Source organism: Globicephala melas, chromosome 16 (assembly GCF_963455315.2).
Source record: "Globicephala melas chromosome 16, mGloMel1.2, whole genome shotgun sequence".
NCBI lineage: Eukaryota > Metazoa > Chordata > Mammalia > Artiodactyla > Delphinidae > Globicephala > Globicephala melas.
In genome coordinates, this window is record NC_083329.1 from 9,803,357 (window position 1) to 9,822,475 (window position 19,119).

Here is a 19,119-nt window from a genome sequence, read left to right on the forward strand (position 1 = left end):
AATGACATCTGATCCTCGCCTTGACCAGCTGTGAAAGGGGTGGGCCAGGTGGCCTTTGGGGGCCCGTCATTTCAGATATTGACTGGCCCTGACTCTAGGAGGTGGGAAGAGGAGATGCTCTGAGATTACGGGCCAAGCTGATTCCTTTGTTCTTCTCCGTTTCCCCTCTTACCCGCATTTCTGCTCAGGATCCAGAGTTCAAAACATTTTTATTAGTCCCTGAATTCGGCAGCATTATGACTTAGCCTTGGGAGGCCGCATCTGAGGACCTTCCAGCTCAGTTCCCAGCAACATCTTTTAAGCATTGCTTTGCCCTTCACTTCTCTCCAGAGAAGACTTCTCTGACCATGCTATACAACAGGAGTTGGTGAACTTGCCCTAAAGGGCGAGACTGTAACTATTTTAGGTTCTGCAGGCCATTAGGTCTCTGTTTCAACTACTCAGCTCTGCCACTGTCACATCACAGCAGCCCCAGACAATACGTAAGCATGGCCGTGCGCCTATAAAACTTTGTTTACAAAGACAGACGATGGCTGGGTTCGGCCCGGGAGCTGTGGTTAGCCAACTCCTGCTTTGGAGCCCGGAGCCTCCATCTCTGGGTGTGCCGCTAACCTGCTGAATCTTCTCCCTGACACTTAGGACCACCCTGCATGCTTTCTCATTTTGTCGATGTTGTATTTATTGTCTGTCACCCACTGTAATTAATATCCCATAAGTGCAAGGACTGTTTTTGTTTCCTGTTGCTTCTTGAGCATCCGGAATGAAAAGCAGCGTGGCCCGTAGTAGGTGCTCAATAAATAACTGTTGAATGAGAAAAACAAACTTTTGAAATGTAACCTGCTTGTCATTGGGGCTTTCTGCCCTTGCTTTGGGGTGTGTTTTTCCATGTTAAACATGACTTCTATTTTCTCCTCTTTGTGTGGTAACCTCCTTATGTTCCCATCCTGTTCAACGTCTGGGCCCTTCTTGGCGTGGATGCCTCGGTGAGGCTAGGGGTGCCCCTTTGGGGGGGCCCTGGCCCTCCATGTTGGCTGGCGGTGGTGGTGGGGAGAAGGATTTTTCTAGAACCAGATGCGTGCGGCTCTTGCTGGTCCTTGGATACAGGGACTGAAACGTGAAGTAACTTTCTTTCAATCTTATGTGGGAGATTGGTCCAGGCCACATTCAGAAGGACAAAACAATTGCCTTGTGATGTTGCCCAGCTTTGGAACCGTCCCAGAGCCGGGAAACTTTGTGTTTTTCTGGGCCTGGGACTCTGGGTACCATTCATAGTTCTCCCTGTGGAGGATGAAAGCCGATTCACAGACCCTCGTGGGTCCCGGCTGGCAGCTCCGGCTGTTCTTGACGCACGGCTCCTTGTCAGTCCTTTCTCGGAGGCTGGATCCTGCCAGGTCCCATCTTGCCCTGTTCGAAATGATCACCTTCCATGCGTCTGCCTGGGGCAGGGGAGGGGCTCACAAAGAGCCACAAGACCTCAGCCCTCGCTTCAGGATCTTGGCATCTCCTCTGGACAGGACAAGTCCCTCAGGAATGTCGTCCGTCCCCAGGAGCTGGGGAAGAGGGGAGACCCGCTTCCCTCTGGGCCAGGGTGGCTGGTGGCACTCCCTCATCCGGGAGGGCACGAGTGATTTGGGCCTTGAAGGGCGGGTTGGTGTTAGCGTGGAGGCAAGGGAGGAAGGAACAGCCCTAAAGGAGACAAAGGCCGAGGCCTGAGGAGGCTGAAACCCAGGGTGTATGGCAGGGGCTTTTGGGCAGGGAGCGGTCCAGCTTTGCGAACGGAGCGACAGTCCTGCAGCCTTCAGCAGCTTCATTTCAGGATCCATTTACGTGTAATGGGGGCTGGGGACCGCCTCTTGGCTCCCTGGGGGCATTTTTCTCTTTTCTGTTTTGACATTAACGCCTTCAGGCTATTATTATTTTAAGGGAAAGCAGTGTATCCCAGCTCACCCAGCGCCGAAGTAAGACTCCAGACCAGCAATGTTCCGATCTGAGCCTGAGAGTTTGAGGCATTTCTTTTTAAGAAGCTCAGATTTATGACAACAGGCAGAGTCAGCACAAATAAATAGGGGTGTGTGTGTGTGTGTGTGCGTGCGTGCGTGCGTGCGTGTGTGTGTACACAGCCATGCAGTCATGTGGAATTAAACCATTTGTAAAACACACGATCTCACAGATTAGAAACGCCACGATGATAGACTTTCCCGGGGGTTACAGTGTAAGCAGGCTTCGGATTGATAATCGACTTTAGAGTTTTCTTGTACAGTGTCTTTCCAAGTTGGGTTTGGGTTTGTGTTTAACGCTCTACAGTTTGTGGAAACTCAGTGGGGCAGCTTTTGCCGGGTGCTTCCTCTGGTTGGTTTTGGATTCTCCTCTTCTCCTTGGTGAGGGCGGCTTCTGGGGGTGCGAGGAGAAGCAGACACCCTGGGGCCATTTGCAAAGCATGAACTGCCTCTCTTGGGAGTCAAGGGGCCTCCACTGACCTTTGTTGGACGTTCTCTCCTTTCCCTCTTTCCCATCTGTCTCCGTCTTCTCTCTCCCACCTTTCTGCAGAGCCATCAACCAAATACCAAATTTCCCAACCAGAAGTTTACGTGGCTGCGCCCCGGGAATCGCTAGAGTTGCGCTGCCTGTTGCGAGATGCCGCCATGATCAGTTGGACTAAGGATGGGGTACACTTGGGGCCCAACAATAGGACAGTGCTAATTGGGGAGTACTTGCAGATAAAAGGTGCCACGCCTAGAGACTCCGGCCTCTATGCTTGTACTGCTGCTAGGAATGTAGACAGTGAGACTGTCTACTTCATGGTCAATGTCACAGGTGAGTTGGCCTGCCAGCTGTCTGCTCTCTCTCTTCTCTGTAGCCATTTTTCTGGGTAAAGTGTTATTGGACAAGTGAAATCATGGTGGGATCTGCTAATTGGATGCCAGGCACAGAACTTCACAGTTTGTGATTGATCTGTTGTTGAAGTTCTTCTACGGGACCTGGTATATCAGAGGCTGGTCGTTAAAAATGACGGGATTCTCATGTGCACAGTAACATTTTTCATTTAAGACAGCACACTTTCCTATAAGTAAAAACACATCTTTTTTTTTTTTTTTTAACCCCCATACCACCGGCATCCTTGGCATTTAGAACATAGAATTGAAACTTGGATGCTGAAGATTTCTGCTTCCTTTTGTTAAAATTTGAGTTTCTCTCCTTGACTTTTCTTCCATGTGGTGAGGAGGGACTGCACAGGACCCCTTTGCAGCCAAGTTTAAAGTTCCTCTTTCAGAATATTAGTAAACGGTCAGAAGGCCACACGGGGGCTAAGTTTTTCTAGCGACTAATTTGCTTTCTTGAAGTAGACCCCGAGTGCTGAAAGCTTGTGTTGGAAAGAATCTTTGGATATTACACAATCAGTAAGTTCGTTGGGGACTCGAGTACCATTTGAAGCTTAAAATCCAGTTTCAGTATATCCAATTTTATAGCATGTTTAAATAAGGTGAAAGCAAAAAACGTTGAGAATCATAATATGGACGAACTATCATCATGGAGTGAAAATTTAAGCCATTAAAACCATCTTAACTAAACACGGTCTCAGACTTCTTGCCTGGGTTCCTGGGTTGTTGAATCCCCTTTCCAGAAAGACTAAGTTGTAGATGATTGCAACCTTTGGCTCAGCAAAAACACAACCATGGATATGTTCTTTTGAATACAGATGCCATCTCATCCGGAGATGATGAGGACGACACAGATGGCTCGGAGGATTTTGTCAGTGAGAACAGTAACAGCAAGAGTAAGTAATTGCTGTCTCTGAAGGTCCCCGAGAGAGGAGAGCTCAGTGGGAAGGCCTGACTCTAAGCTGTCTCCCTGTCGACTCTTCGGGATGCTGTCGCCCGCGGTCCCCACCTCTCTCTGCTGTGTCTCCTCTCTTGAGTTTCAAATCTGAGAATAAACCAGCATTACTGTACACCCTTCTCTACTGTTTGTTCTTTCTTATTGTGTCAGTAGCCACTTTTCTTTTGAAAGCAGTTATGACTTTTCTTTCCTTGGTTTTCCTTTTTCCTCTGGCTTCTTGCTGTTTGGAGACGTAAAGCCAGCAGAGCCGTGTAACATCCTGGTCTCGTTCATAACCGTCGACGGTGCTTGGCTTGTCCCAGTGGTTTTCCACGGGGGGTGATTCTCCTCCTTCCCCCTCCCCAGGGGGACACTGGGCAATGTTTGGTTGTCTCAGCACAGGAAGTTGGGGGGATGCTAGTGGCTTTGCAGAGGCCAGGGATGCTGCTAATAAACATCTTTACAATGTACAGGGCAGCCCCATAACAAAGAATTATCTGGTCCAAAATGTGGATAGTGCCAAGGTTGAGAAACCATGGCCTTGTGAAACATTAGTGCTTGCTGAGCAGAAATAAGGGAAGTGTGTCTTACGTTGCAGATAGAAAAGGGGGGCAACGAATGCTGTTTGCGCATTTAAAGGCAGTTAAAGCACTGCCGTAACTGACACTAGGAGGCCTTTACATGGTGAGTGAGAATGTGGCCTCTCAGAGCTGGGCAGCCTCGGTTCAAATGCTGCTCCACCACTGCCGAGTTGGGTAACCTTGGGCAAGTAATTTAACTTTTGTGCCTCAGTTTCTTTATCTGTAAAATGGGAATAATCACAATATCTTTGGGGGTTATGAGGATTAGTGAGTCCCTATTTGTACATTGCTCAGAAAAATATTTGTGAGTGTTTATTCAATAAAGAAGATCAAATATTTCCAATAACATGGTTGGAATATTTCCAAAGTGATTTTGCATTGGTCAGTGGCATTCTTTGCTCAGATGTTATATGCTACGTTTTCTCAAAAGGATATTACTTTAATAACTTTAAACAAGGCCTAAATAATAAGATAATTCGTTATTAAAATAGACCCAGGGCTTTTTCAAGGAAGAAGAGAAAAATCCATGTTGTCCGGCACCTGGGATAATGTTTTGCTTAAGTGGGGAACTGGATTTGTCTCTTGAGTCTCCTAGCAGCTTAGGCAAAAAGGGAGGTATTTTGGCTCATATAGTTTTCACTCTTTGGCAAGAGAAAGCTTGCGACCACTAGCATCAGCGTCACTTAAGAACTTACTGGGAATGAAAATTCTCGGGGCCCACCCCGGACCCACTGAATTAGAAACTTTGGGAGTGATTCTGATGCACAGGAAGCGTAAGAACCACTGGCTTAGGGATTCACACATGCAGATCTGCTTCCAGAAGGAGTTTATTGTTAGCGATCTCGTTGGTAAAACAGTGGGTAATAAGGCGAGTGAAAGTGTCTTCCGCTGTGCTTTGTACCAGCCTTCTGATGAGGTGGTTGTTATCATTGCGATTTAGTAATAAAACACTGGTACGTTACAACATGCCGCTCACTTCTTATTAGTTCTCTGGCTCCGGCAGGAGAGGCAGTGACCCTGACAGTGATGAAAAGGGTCTGCTCTGGGCCGACTCTGGGCTGGCTGCTGGTTCAGTCAGTGCCCCCAACGACCAGATAAGGTGGAGACAGGAGTTGTTTGTGTTTTATTCATTGGCAATCTGTGATTCAGTGAGCCAATAGCCGAGCCGCAGTTCAGTCAGAGAGGCCTGTTGCATGTCTAATCACAGCGCCCCTCTGCCAATACTCAGGGTGATGACGGGGGTGAAGGGAGGATGCTCGCACAGCTGTTTACAGCCCTCAAGTGGTACCCGTGTGTGGGAGCCATTGCTGGTGACTGGGACATCAGATTCAGCGCGGTTCTGTTGGCATGCCTGGGAACCGTGTTGTTCTGGTGATCAGTCCCCTGCCTAATAACACGTTACCCGGAATATGCAGGAAGTTATCAAATGTAACGGCAGGGTAGGCTGAATGAACTGAATCTCTCTCTGATGACTCTCTTTTCATCCTGAATACTAGTCCTGACTGCTCAGTGCCCAGGTAGGGCCAGGTAGTAGAGTGTTGCATTTAAGGCACGCCAGCCCACGTTGAGTGAATGGCCGTGCCTTCCTTCACCTTGCAACCAGGGTTCTTTGTAATTAGCTCTCGAATGACACCAACTCTGCCCCGAAGTGGGTGCTCTGCAGTGATTAAGGGCTGGTGTTAGCTGTACCAGGCAGATACTGCTGTCGGGAATTGCCTCTGTTTGGTGCCTGTGAAACATTAGATGCGATTTAAAGTGATAGCAGTTCTTAGCTGGCTCCTTGGCCTCTGCCATCTGTTAGTGTGATTAGGCCGGTCTGATTCACAGGTGCAGCCTGGGGCAGCTGAGATTAAGCAGCTGTGGCCCGTGTGGACAGAGGAATGCCATGGCCAGGGTAATTGGCAAGGCGGGGAAGGGGATGTTGCCATTAAGACAATTTTTTGCCACCTCGAGTGTCAAATGCCTGACCTGATTAATAGGGAAAATTGTAGAAGCACTGAATTCTTTGCATTTTCAGCCACCTGGAAACCACTCATGTGTCCAAATTGATTCCTTCGGTGACTTCTGATTGCCTGGAGATGCCACTGGGGTGTGTTTGAAAGTTCCCCTTCAGTGAAGTTAACAAATGATGCGCCAGTAACCCTGTGCTGACAGTGATAGCTCTGAGCTTCTCTGAGAAGGGTTTTTCTCTTTTAGGATTGGTCTACGTTAGTTCTCCATCAAGTGACTCCAAAAATAGATTGTAGGTTACTCTCATTGCTGGTATTCTTGTTTATCTAATTTTGTCAGTTAACTCTCAGAAGCCAAGCTTATCTGCCTGGTAGAGTTCTTCTTAGATTCTGTACGGAGTACAAAAAGTATGGTAGTCAAATATAATGGCAAAAAGAACAGTCAAAACTTAAGGCAGGATTGTTGCATTTTGGCCGTGAAACTGGTATCCGTTAACCTCCAGGTCCGATTTGAGTTTTATAGGAACGTACTGCAATGTTCGGGTTGATCTGAACTCTTACCTCATCCTGCGAGACCCAGCTCAAAAGTGGGCTCCTCTGTAGGGGGTTTCCTTGTTTACACTGGGCGATTGAGTGGCTTTGACTGTTGTTCACGGGTTCTGTTGTATCACAGGTAGTGTACATTGTATCACGTGTAGTATCACGTATCTCAGACCTGCCTTTTCTGGTAGATTGCTTCTGGAGGGCAAGGACTAGCCTGGATGTTGAATGAATATTTTGTGGAACTACCGTCCTCACGTATATCTTTTACAGATCCCATTAAAAACAGAGCAGCGTTCAGGTTTGGTTTGTACATTAAGAGAATAAGCTGATGTTTCTCAAAGAGTATCCCTTGGAACCCTAGTTCGGCATAATTCTCTGCCAAAAATGACCTGTATTTTGAAATGAATTTGGAAAATACCTCATACCGTGACCTTTCTTGAAGACTTACAGTGTCCATCAGCCTGTTACAAGCTCTGGGAAGTTCTGTAGTAAGACATCTGTTTCTTTTTGTCCTTTCCCTGGGTTTTCCAAACTTACTGACCGTAAGACCCTTTTTAAAATATAGCATCTATTCACATCCTGCTGCACGTGCTTTGAAAATCCCCGCAATGGGCTGATTTGATTGATCTGACTGCCTCCCCTTTAAGGCAAGTTCTTCCATCACAGATGTGAAGGGCATTCTTCGGTCATATTTTAGCAGCTGACTAGCTGATGACCTCACACTTGACCAGTGCTAGACGTTTCCCTGAGTGGAACAATCTTGTGATGTCACTGCGAGCCCGGCTGCCAGGAAATAATGCTGCTACATATGCCCTTTGGTGAAAGAGACTTTCTCCGGACAGAAAGTTGTGATTTCAAATGCTAATTTTTGAAATGCGTCCAGGTTGAGGATTTTGAAAAGGTTCAAGCTTTGTGCTTTAGCTTAAAAAAGCGTAACTTAACTAGTCCTTGCCTTCCCTAGGTACTAGGTATCTTAATGGGTTATCTGGCAGCAAATAGATAGACGTGTCTGTCCGTTTTTTTCGAGGTACTTTTTATCACCTCCGGCTTGTGTTTAAGTGATTCCTGTCTCTGGAGAACTTGAGACTGACTTCTTGGGAAGGGCATGAGTGACAGAAGGTTCAGGTTGGCTGCTTAACTAGAGGGAATTGATAGTAAGACAGTCGTATCAGGTGGAGTGGTTCTTCCTATTGAGTAAAGAGAGAGAAGGTAATTTTCTATTTTGGCTTTATTTTCGTTCAGACCTGCATCTGCCCATCCTCCATATTAGGGAGAAAGGCAATTTTTTTTTTTTTTTTTTTTTGTTGTTGTTGTTGTAAGCAACTGGGGAAAATGAAGGTTCTTGGCCTGAGATTCTAAACGTTCATTGATAGACCTGCTGATCGTAACAGTTCACCGTCTCCTTGGCTCTAATTGAGATTTTCCTTGGAAGAGATCGTACCTAAGTTGGTAAATGCTGGTTTCTTAGTTGTGTTGAAGTTTCCAGGAACTGAAGAAAACAAATTTTTAGAAAATGTACCAGCTGCCTAAAGTTTTTGAAACACCTTTGCGGTGAAAACCTCATTACAAGTTTGGTTTGGGTGTTTTATCACAAAGGCCGGGGGTGGTGTTCCATCCATTCGGCCAGATTGAGCGTCTTTTCTTTCTCGGCCTCCCCTCTGGTCCAGCAGCATCACCGGCCACTAGCGGGTTCTCTTTTGAAGGCAGAGCCTGGGAACTCCCCCAAGCAACTGGTCTCCCAGTGGACTTAGGCGTTTCACATGTGGGTCGCTTGCCTGGTTTGTTTTAATGTATTTCTTATTGAATGCCTTGTTGGTCAGCAAGCTGTTGTTTTAATGAGATTTCTCCAATAAAGCCCCCCTGAGCCCCACAGTCACACCTTCACTGACATCTCCATATTTTGTTGGATTTGTTTTCTGTTTCTCTGTGCAAAACTGAAGACAGATGAACTGCAGTCTACTGCAAGGATGGGGTAGAGCTCTCAGAGACGTGCCTCCTTCCCTCATCAGGGGTCAAAGCATTGAAATGTCCTGATTAGTGATATTTTTAAAGGCACTAATTATAGACTTAAGACAGAGGCCTTAGTGAGGCTTTAGAGAGTTTGTGAGACTTAATCTAAGAGCTGAAACAGGCTGTTGTTGTTTTTTTTTTACATCAATAAAAATACAGTTGGCAGTCATCAGCGGCCACAGCTCACATAAATCTTGAACTTTTGACTTAATTACCATGGGAGAGTTCAAAGGGCAGCATGGAGTGGTTGAAAGAGCACTGCTCAGGGAGCTGGAGACTTGGGTCTAGCCTCAGCCCAGCCTCTGGCCATGTGACCTTGATCAAATCACTTAACCTTTCTGGATGACATTGATCACACCAGCCGTTGGGCCAGATGGTCACTGAGGTCCCTTTTGGTACAGTGGTAATTTGAGTCCATGTTTTTCCTTTAAACCACCAGGCTGTATTCTCTCTATTTGGTGAGAGAGAGAGAGAGAGAGAGAGAAGACCATAAACCTTCAGTGTCAGGGTGGGGATACGTAAGAGTTTTTGTGGGAGCTGGCTCAGCAGCCCATGTTTTCTCCTTGGGTTTAGGTTGCAGGGTCAAAATAAATCCTCTGATCCTATCATTTGTTGACAGAATCAATATCTGTGTAGAATATAGATAGATACCTGGAAAGAATGTTAGAAACGGGAGGGGCCTTATCAGAACATTCAGTTCAGCTCCCTCATTTTATAGCTCAGGCTTTTAACAGTCGTCCATCTGGTCCGTCCATCCATCCATCCATCCATCCATCCATCTGTTCAATAAACACTTGAGTGCCTGCTTCACAGTCTGAAGGTGGCTTGAGCTGCACACTCCAGGTGATCTGCCCTTATTGGTCAGCAGACATCGAGAGGAATATATTTCAGTCGAGAAACACTCTGGGCATGGAAACAGACATAAATAACCAGGAAGATGGTGGACCAGAGAAGGAATGATGAATCTTTATTGTGGGTTGAAGGGGGGTTAAGAAAGGCTGTGTTGAGGGAACCTTGAGGGAAGTTTCTGTGGGGTTATGAATCTGCTTAACCAGCCACAAGTTAAGAGACTTCTGTTGTATTAAATTAAAATTCTACTTACTTGGTATTATTACTAACATACAGTATCTGTTTCAGTGTAGAAAATGATAATGAGTCAATACGCTAAACCTTGATGATGGGCTTGTATTTATTGATTTATTTTGGCTAGGTCTTACTGTTCCCTTAACTTGGTCGTTATTAGTATTTAATGACTAAGAGAATGTCGTTCTTTTGCTGCATACTACAGCAGAAGATTTGAGAGTGTCAGAGCAGAAGGGGCCATACCTATCATCTAGGTCAACTTATTTCCTCCTGATTTAAGTATAATTCATGTTTTATGCCATCAGGGGCTTATACCACGATTCCGTCTCTATTAAATAAATCCCTAAGATTATGTCAGGGAAGGCGTACAAAGTGGATGCCGTACACCTCTTTCAAGCAACATGGTGTGGCCTTGGCCATCCGTATTGAGCATCTACTGTGTGCTAGAGTCTTCTCTGCTTTTGTAGATCATTAATTTGTTAAGTGAGTTCCTCCTCCAAATGAAAGTTGTTAATGCTGTTCACAGCCTTGGGATAGAGAGGCCTCATTAGGTAGAGGAGCTTTTTAGGAGCCTGATCCCTGTTTCTCTCCAGCTGCATTGTAGTTCTTGGGGTGGGCACCCTGGCATTTCCATGTGTCCAGACTGCAAACATAGCAGGAAATATTGAAGACAGGAAGAGTTCGCAGAGGACATAGGACATTGATGATGGAAACACAGCAGGGCCATTCCTACAGTGTAATTATTTTTCTGGACCTTCCAGATTCTTCAAGTTTTCCATAAAACTAGTTTATTTCAGAAAGAGCCGTTGTAAAATAATAAAATAACTCCTCCCCTCCAGCGTATGTTCTTAAAAAAATTCGTGAGCTTGACTTCTTAAAGGAAGGCCTCATCGTGAAAGCACATGGTGCCTGTGTGACGTTAGCACCCGGAGTGGTGTTGGACACGGAGTTGGTGGTGACCCATCACTGCCACTCAGGGAACCTCGAGAACTTGGCCTGACGGCCCTTTTTGTTGAGTCAAGCTTTGCCGTTATTCAGAGAAAGCGAATGTTGTGAATTCGGGTTTCCAGTGACAGTCATGTAGGTGATTGGCTTCTACTTTGTTGATTAGATTTCACGGCGCCTCACCCACCTGCGATCTCTGAGCCTTTAGATGAGACACACGGTGCCCACAGACTTTATTTAAAAAGATTTTTTTTCTGGTTTCTTCTTTTTTTTTTTAACATCTTTATTGGAGTATAATTGCTTTACAATGGTGTGTTAGTTTCTGCTTTATAACAAAGTGAATCAGCTATACGTATACATATATCCCCATATACCCTCCCTCCTGCGTCTCCCTCCCACCCCTCTAGGGGGTCACAAAGCACCGAGCTGATCTCCCCGTGCGATGCAGCTGCTTCCCACTAGCTATCTGTTTTACATTTGGTAGTGTATATATGTCAATGTTACTCTCTCACTTCATCCCAGCCTAACCTTCCCCCTCCATTGGGTCCTCAAGTCCATTCTCTACGTCTGCGTCTTTATTCCTGTCCTGCCCCAGGTTCATCAGAACCTTTTTTTTTTTTTTTTAGATTCCGTATATATGTGTTAGCATACGGTATTTGTTTTTCTCTTTCTGACTTACTTCACTCTGTAGGACAGACTCTAGGTCCATCCACCTCACTACAAATAACTCAGTTTCATTTCTTTTTATGGCTGAGTAATATTCCATTGTATATATGTGCCACATCTTCTTTATCCATTCATCTGTCGATGGACACTTAGGTTGCTTCCATGTCCTGGCTATTGTAAATAGTGCTGCAGTGAACATTGTGGTACGTGACTCTTTTTGAATTAGCCCATAGACTTGAGATGAGAAGCATGGCTGTGTGTCTGTTTTGCACAAGCAGATTTTATAGGTGCAGGTTTGATGATTGAAATTTCACCCCAGGGAAGTGGCTATCTGCCAGAAATTCCAACAAAATTCTTTCACCCTTGTCCTTAAATAATTCCTCAGGCTCCAGGAAAAAGGTGCTGGTTGCCAGTGTGCTCTTGCCACAGGCCAAGACTGTACAGGCCCATGTGGCCTGGGGATCCCCATGTGGGTTGCAGGCTCACCAGCAGCTTAGCCCAGTGACGGAGGAGCAACGCAGCGTTCCTAGTTGCTAAAGCTGAGTCCTGTTTTTCCACATAGGGAACATGGAAATCGTGCCTCTTGGTACGTAAGCACACGTCTGTTGATTTCTTTTTATATAAAAATGCAAAGACATTCCACGGGATCAGGGCAGCTGTAATTGATGGTATCTGAAAGAGCCACTACATTAATATTTAGCTAATTCGTATGAATAGGCTATTGTGTTTACTTAAACAGATAACATGAATGCAGACACCTGACAGCATGAGGTATGCTTTTCATTTAGGGCAGATTTGTAAAAGTCTTTGTGTAGCGACAAAGCTCATTATTTATTTTGTGCTCTCACTGCTTTCTTTTTTAGTGGCTGTGGATGGAATTTTTCTAAGTAGGAGCTTTTAAAATGAAAGATGATTGAAATTGTTGCAGTATATGCCAGGCCCTGGGAGACTTATGATAAACAGGAATCGAGTACTCCCTGGGGAACCCTCAAAAGAATAGGTGTGTTTATGGGCATTTGACACCCCAAGTCAAGTGGCTACCAAGTTGCCTACTCATTACAGATGCAACTGGATTCAGAGGAAAGAAGGGCAGCTCTATTTTCTCCCCCAGCTCCCCTCCCGCCCTCCCACTGGCCTTTCTCTCTCTGGTGCACATGACTGACAAGTTTTGCCTCCCTTTGCTCTGCCTTGGCATCATGTCGATACCCCACCACCTTGACACTTAGATAAGCAGAAGGATAAAGAAGATACAGCATGTCCCCGTTAAGAAATCCCTGTTTCACCTTTTATAGCAGGTTTCAAGAGCAAGGGTGAGTCAAAGAAGGGTAGGTGTTTTGGATGCAGTCTTTCCACTTTCTGATTCCACCACGACAGCCTGGCTGTTAAGTGAAGGGCATTGTTACCTCGCCAGGAACGAGCTGTGTCATCCACAGAACAGAGGAGGAAGCTTCTAAGTCTGCATCATAGACAAAGCCCCTTCCTACGCCCGTTTTTGCTTCTGGTTTGTGGAGGGTGTGTGCTGCTGCTCAGTCTAACCCTTGTTAGGAATAAGCACTTATGGATCAGTCTTCAAGAGTTTTAGTGTTCTAGAATGTTCTAGGATGTTAAAGGCCCTGCTGATGGATGCTTTGGGGAGGATACAGGGATTTTGGTTACCTGTTTGCTAAGACAGAATCACGCATGTGACAAGTTAAATTGCTGCATAAGATTTCATTGGAAATCCTGGGCAGTAATAACGGAGGCAGTGTGCCTTCAGCTGAGGCTGTCCTGGACGCCAGTCCTGCACGTTCAGAGAGGTTAAAGGTATGGATTCCAATGCTTTGGAGAGTAGGTAGGAGACCAACAGTGGGCTCTGCAATCAAACTGCCTCGGATCACATCCTGGTCGCGCTTCTTCCTAGTTGTGTGGCTGTGGGCAGATTACTTCTCCGTGACTCAGTTTCCCCATCCCTAAACAGGGATTATAATTGAATTGTGTCAGGATTAATACAGTAAACCACGTGAGAGCTTTGGGGGCTTTGTCTGCAAATAAGAAGCACCCAGTCAGTAGTGGTCATGAGCCATTATTAGCAGGCTTGAAGAATTTATGGCAGTATTCCCGATTGATGCTGTGACTTTAATTTAGAAAAAAATGTCCTTCCTGTGGTAATTGAAAAAGGTGTCTCCTTCTTTGAGTTTAAAAAATCCCTAGTGTTCCTGTCTTTGAGGGCTCCTTAGAGGGCACAACAATGTTTAATTGGCAGCCTCCTATTGAGTTACCTGCTTAGACGTGCTGGTAGAATTATGGCATTCACAACCACCATTCGAGAGGAAAGAAACCTTTTTTCATTTTTCATTTTAAAAATTAAAACATATTTAGTAGCATGGCTTGTTGACTTGTCATATAAAGTGCTGGGAAATTAATGAATCCTCCCTGAACTATTCTACCCTCCTGGGATAAGTTATACTATTGATTACCCTTTGAAGCGCCAATGGATAAATTGATGTGGCTTTTGGGCACAACCTGTTTATCCTTTCATAGGTGTGGTGATCTAAAGTGATCTAAAGCTGTTGTTACGGTGTGTGTCGTCCCCGTGTGTCTAAAGTAGCATTTAAAGCATGGTTCATGCATTTATATTCTGGCACTAAGAACAGGGAGAGAAGCTTCCCTGTTAATAGACATAAACTATCAAGCAGCCCACCCCCAGGGGCCTCTGGGAGGCCAGCTGGAGCAGACTTCAGAAAATGTTTCCCTGATGTAAATATTACCCAAAGATTTTGAAAGCGTCGGATCATTCACCTACAAAAGAAAATGATCTTACCTGTTAGGATTTAATGATGGAGATGAAGCTATCCATCTACGTACATTATAATGTCATTTTCCAAAACAGGGGCACCGTATTGGACCAACACAGAAAAGATGGAAAAACGGCTGCACGCCGTCCCAGCAGCCAACACTGTCAAGTTCCGCTGTCCAGCTGGGGGGAATCCAACACCAACGATGAGGTGGCTGAAAAACGGGAAGGAATTTAAGCAGGAACATCGCATTGGAGGCTATAAGGTAGAATGAAGCTTTCAAAATATTCTATTTCTTCAATTTTTATTTCTTTATTTTTTTAAGTAGTCAAAAGTTAGCAGGAACTAGAAGGAATATTCTTTTTTTAAAAAATCAATAATTATCATAATTGATCGTTTCCATGTTTGATATTTTAAAAAATTTACCCTGGACTTGCATGTAATTTTAAAGTACAATCCCCATTTGTGTTGTTCTTTATATGAAGAGAGTTTAGTAATAGAAGGGTCGGAAGTTGAGAGTCTGTTTTCTATATGTTTTATGGTCTGTAAAACTAAAACTGAAGCGGAATTTGAGAAGTGTTGTAAGTACAGTTGCCCTATCTGAGCAGGATTGTATGAACAGTGGATGGACTTGGATGAGAGACTGGGGTATGAAATACTACTCATTAAGAGAGAACACTTCCCGGGACTTCCCTGGTGGCGCAGTGGTTAAGAATCCGCCTGCCAATGCAGGGGACACTGGTTTGAACCCTGGTCCGGGAAGATCCCACATGCTGTGGAGCACCTAAGCCCGTACGCCACAACTACTGAGCCTGTGCTCTAGAGCCCACGAGCCACAACTACCGAGCCTGCGTGCCACAGCTACTGAAGCCTGTGTGCCTAGAGCCCGTGCTTCGCAATGAGAGAAGCCACTGCGGTGAGAAGCATGTGCACCACAACGAAGAGTAGCCCCTGCTCGCTGCAACTAGAGAAAGTCCGTGCGCAGCAATGAAGACCCAACACAGCCAAATAAATAAATAAATAAAACTAAAAAAAAAAAAAAGAACACTTCCAAGATGACAGAGGCAATCTCCCTGTCCTCCATCCTCAAGGATTCTGAAGAGCCCATTACAGAATGTGGTGAAATATAGTCTCATCACTCACTGGGGAGGTTGAAATTGGCAACCATTTCCCTGAAGATGCCTCTTCAGGCGTTTGTCCATCCATTGAGCAAATGTTGATCGAGTGCCCTCGTAGCAGGCACCGTCCTAGGCTCTGGGCAAAGCACGGCCCTAGCTTATTGGGGCTCCTCGTCCAGCAGGAAGGCAGACAGAAGAGCTGGCAATCAAGACACTGATATGGGTGAAGTTAGAAGAGTAGGTTGTGCTGTGGATGTGCAGAGAGGTGATGTTGGCTCCTTGGGAGACTAAGGTAAAGGAGATCAGGAAAGGATTCTAGGCTGAGTTTGAAGGAAGGTTGTCTCAGAAGAGTGATGTGGAATCTCCAGATCATTTAGTGTGGAAGGGGAGAACTCTACGAATTTAGTATATAAGGATGACTTAAGGAACCTTACTGTGAAATTCTTTGGTGCATTTGGAACGTGAATGGGTGTATCAGTTACCCATTGCCTTGTAACAAATTACCCCAAGACCTGGCAGCTTTTATAACAGCATTTATTCTCTCACAGTTTCCATGGGTCAGGAATCCAGGTGTGACTTAGGTGGCCTTCTGTCTCAGGGCCTCTCACAGGAGGGTAATCGTGGTTTCAGTTAGGGCTGGGGTCTCATCTGAAGGGTCAGTGGGGAAGGATCTGCTTCCAGACTCACTCATGTGGTTGTTGTCAGGATTCACTTCCTCGCAGGCTGTTGGACTGGGGGCCTCAGTTCCTCACTGGCCGTTGGCTGGAAGCCACCCTTTGGCCACATGGGCCTCTCCATAGGGCAGCTGACAGCATGGCAGCTAGCTTCCTGAGGGGGAACAGACAAGACAGAGGAGAGTATGAGGAAGATAGATGTCACAGCCTTTGTAACCTAATCACAGAAGTACCATCCCACCACTTTTGCTGTTTTCTACCATTAAGTAAGTCACCAAGGGAGGTGATTATTGAGGGCACGAGTATCAGGAAACACGGGGATCACTGGAGCATCGGAGGAACCTGCACAGTGGATGAAGCAGGATATGCATCAACTCAGGCCCCAGGTCCTTAAGAACCATGTGGGAGAGGATTTCTTGGTGGCGGCAGTGTGATACCCAGGAGGACTTTCCCTGATGTACCCCTTACCTGTGTTAACACAGCAACATCACTTTAGATGGCACGTGAGTCCCTGTCCCATCCCTGCTGCTCTCAAATGGGGCTTCCCTCCACACAAAGTGCCCCGGAGCCCTTTCCTGAAACACTATACACAGTTACTCATCTTGAAAGGGTTAGTATTTTCGTCTGTAGGAACTTTTGACTTTTGTTTTAACATTGAAAAATTACTTTCTAGAAGCCAAAACCCAGAGGATAATTGGGAAAGCCTATGAGTAAATTTCTAAGCGCACGTGTGGGCAGTTTATGTGTGAAACAGATGTGAAACACATCTGCTGGAAGGTGGATGCCTTTGAAGCCGTGGAGTAGAAATACTTGGGTTGTCTTCTACGACTCCTGCTCATTGGGGGAAGCAGTAGCAGGAGGACGATTTGTCTCTTTGTTCAGTCCTTAGATTGGTACAATGAGATTGGAGGTTGGCTTTTTTTTTTTTTTTTTTTTTTAAAGAATGAATAGACAGAGATTTCATTAGGTGATGCTGGTGGTAAAGGAAGAGTTAAACCACTAAAATCGAGGCCCCTGGGATTGTTCTAACCACCAAACGTTCTCTGAAATCATAACTGATGCAGTTCCAATGATTTATTTAAATACAACTTGAGTATAAGAAGGGTGGTCAAAATCTTGGTGGTTAACTCATTTCCTTCCTCAAGAAAGTCTGGGAAATGAGTGCAAAGGGTCAGTGAGCCTCCAGAAACTCCCGGTCTCAAAATAAATAGGACCAACATCATTATTACGGGGAAGGAGCTTTTTGCAAATCTGAATTAGTGGTTACAAACACGCTGGGAGACTGAGGGCGCCGAGTGAGGAAATGCTGCTTGCTTTTCAACAGGTGCAGTTCGGTTTTGATTATTGATGACAACACTCCACTAAATGAAGAGCAGCTAATGTTCTAAAAGTGAAACTGGGAACCTTTAGCCTCATCCCGAGGAGGCACAGACGACCAAAGTATTTTTGTTGTTTGATGTTGGAGTCATTTCTGGAGTGAAAGAGGAATGGAATTTGAGTGTGTGGGGAGAAAAATCTAAACTCTGTTTTTGTTTTCAATGAAAAGGGCAAACAAAAGGGAGAGTATTACACCTTTGGAGCGGGGGTGGGGAGTGCGGCCGGCAGTGATGCATCTCTTGCCCAGCTGGCCTTTCTCTGTGGGCCTGACTGGCCTGGGGGCTTGCCGCATCATTGCAAGGGTAGTCAACCTGGATTCACAACGGTTGTGGCATCGGTCATTCGTTTTGGGAATACGGGACACCCTTAGAAATTCCATTGAGCCCAATGGGCTTCTGGGACTTGAAAGGAAAAGACAGAGATCTCTTACCTCCTGGGAAAATATAGTTACCTAAAGCCTAAGTCTTGCTAATGACGTGTTAGACCCACCCCAGGTCCCCAGGTTCCTAGGCCATGAAGTCACTAAAGGTCACAGAGGTGGACTCCCACCTGAGGGCCACCCCTGCTGGGCTGAGCTCCAGGGCAGAGGGGGGAGCATGGTCGTGATGGGAGGTTTTCCCTCTGATGTTTCCCTTTGTTACCTACATACACTTGTAAAGAACTGTGTCTCTGAACATGTGACTTGAGGGATCCGTATTGTACAGTTTGTAGTTTCCATTCCTCGGCACTTCCCCCCAAAGCCGAGACCTAATTGTTCACGTGGAGGGCCCGACTGATGTCCAAATGACCCCTCCTCTCACTCCCGTCCTTTTGCTCTTTTATTTAATGAAGAAGCAAAGTGTCAAGTTTTCCAAGATGTATTTTTCCAGAAAGCAAGACCTGAAATTTCCCACAAACAAAATTGTGATTTTTTTGGTGTGCATTTCTGTGATTTTTTTTTTTTTTTTCTCCTTCATAAATCTCATTGCATAAACCATGGCTGTGCTCTGATGGCCCAGCTGTCTGTCTAGCTCTTTCTACCTGTTTATGGGCTGGGCACTTGGGCCCTGGTCTACTGTATTATGCATATGTGGCCATTGAAGGGAGAAGGAACACAAAAAAACCAAAACAAAGTCAAAGGGAATTATGAAACAGGACAGAAAGCTCATTTTAATTAAAATGGCCCATAGAGCTCTTTGGTATTCTGTGTTTCAGTCTTACTTATCAAAGAACTCATGCTGAGCCATTCTTAGGTTATTAAGAGTCAAATTACTGTTTTTCTTAGTATGTGGGCAAAGCCTGGTTGGATGTTATATAATGACGAAGCTTGACTTGAAGCAGAACCATATCTCCCTAATTGTGCTGATGCCTGGGCTTTTTAACATCAGTTAAAAAGTTGGCTGAGATCTCCGGGCTTCACATCACCTATCCTTAAGATGAGAAGATGGGATAGGAAATCTCTAACGTCTGATCCTTTCCAGCACTAAAACCTGTGATTTAGTAGCCTGACCATAACGCAGCATCAGCCATTTTTCATCTTAAACAGCAGCAGAGTTTGTTTTTTATAAGGAGGTTGCCTTTAAGGCTAGATGTTTAGTAGGGCT

The 19,119-nt window shown here is 45.4% G+C and overlaps 1 protein-coding gene across 9 annotated transcripts in view; it reads left to right on the forward strand.

Moving 5' to 3' along the window:
• Nucleotides 1-19,119, forward strand: part of FGFR2 (fibroblast growth factor receptor 2) — a 103,881-nt gene that overhangs the window by 25,048 nt on the left and 59,714 nt on the right. For 4 of the 9 annotated variants that reach the window (XM_060285833.1, XM_060285834.1, XM_060285835.1 and 1 more), the window contains exons 3-5: nt 2,548-2,814; nt 3,698-3,775; nt 14,463-14,632. In XM_060285833.1, coding sequence (XP_060141816.1) covers nt 2,548-2,814; nt 3,698-3,775; nt 14,463-14,632 — 515 coding nt within the window. The remainder of the gene's footprint in view (nt 1-2,547; nt 2,815-3,697; nt 3,776-14,462; nt 14,633-19,119) is intronic. The other 5 variants (XM_070043952.1, XM_070043953.1, XM_070043954.1 and 2 more) reach the window with 2 other exon arrangements.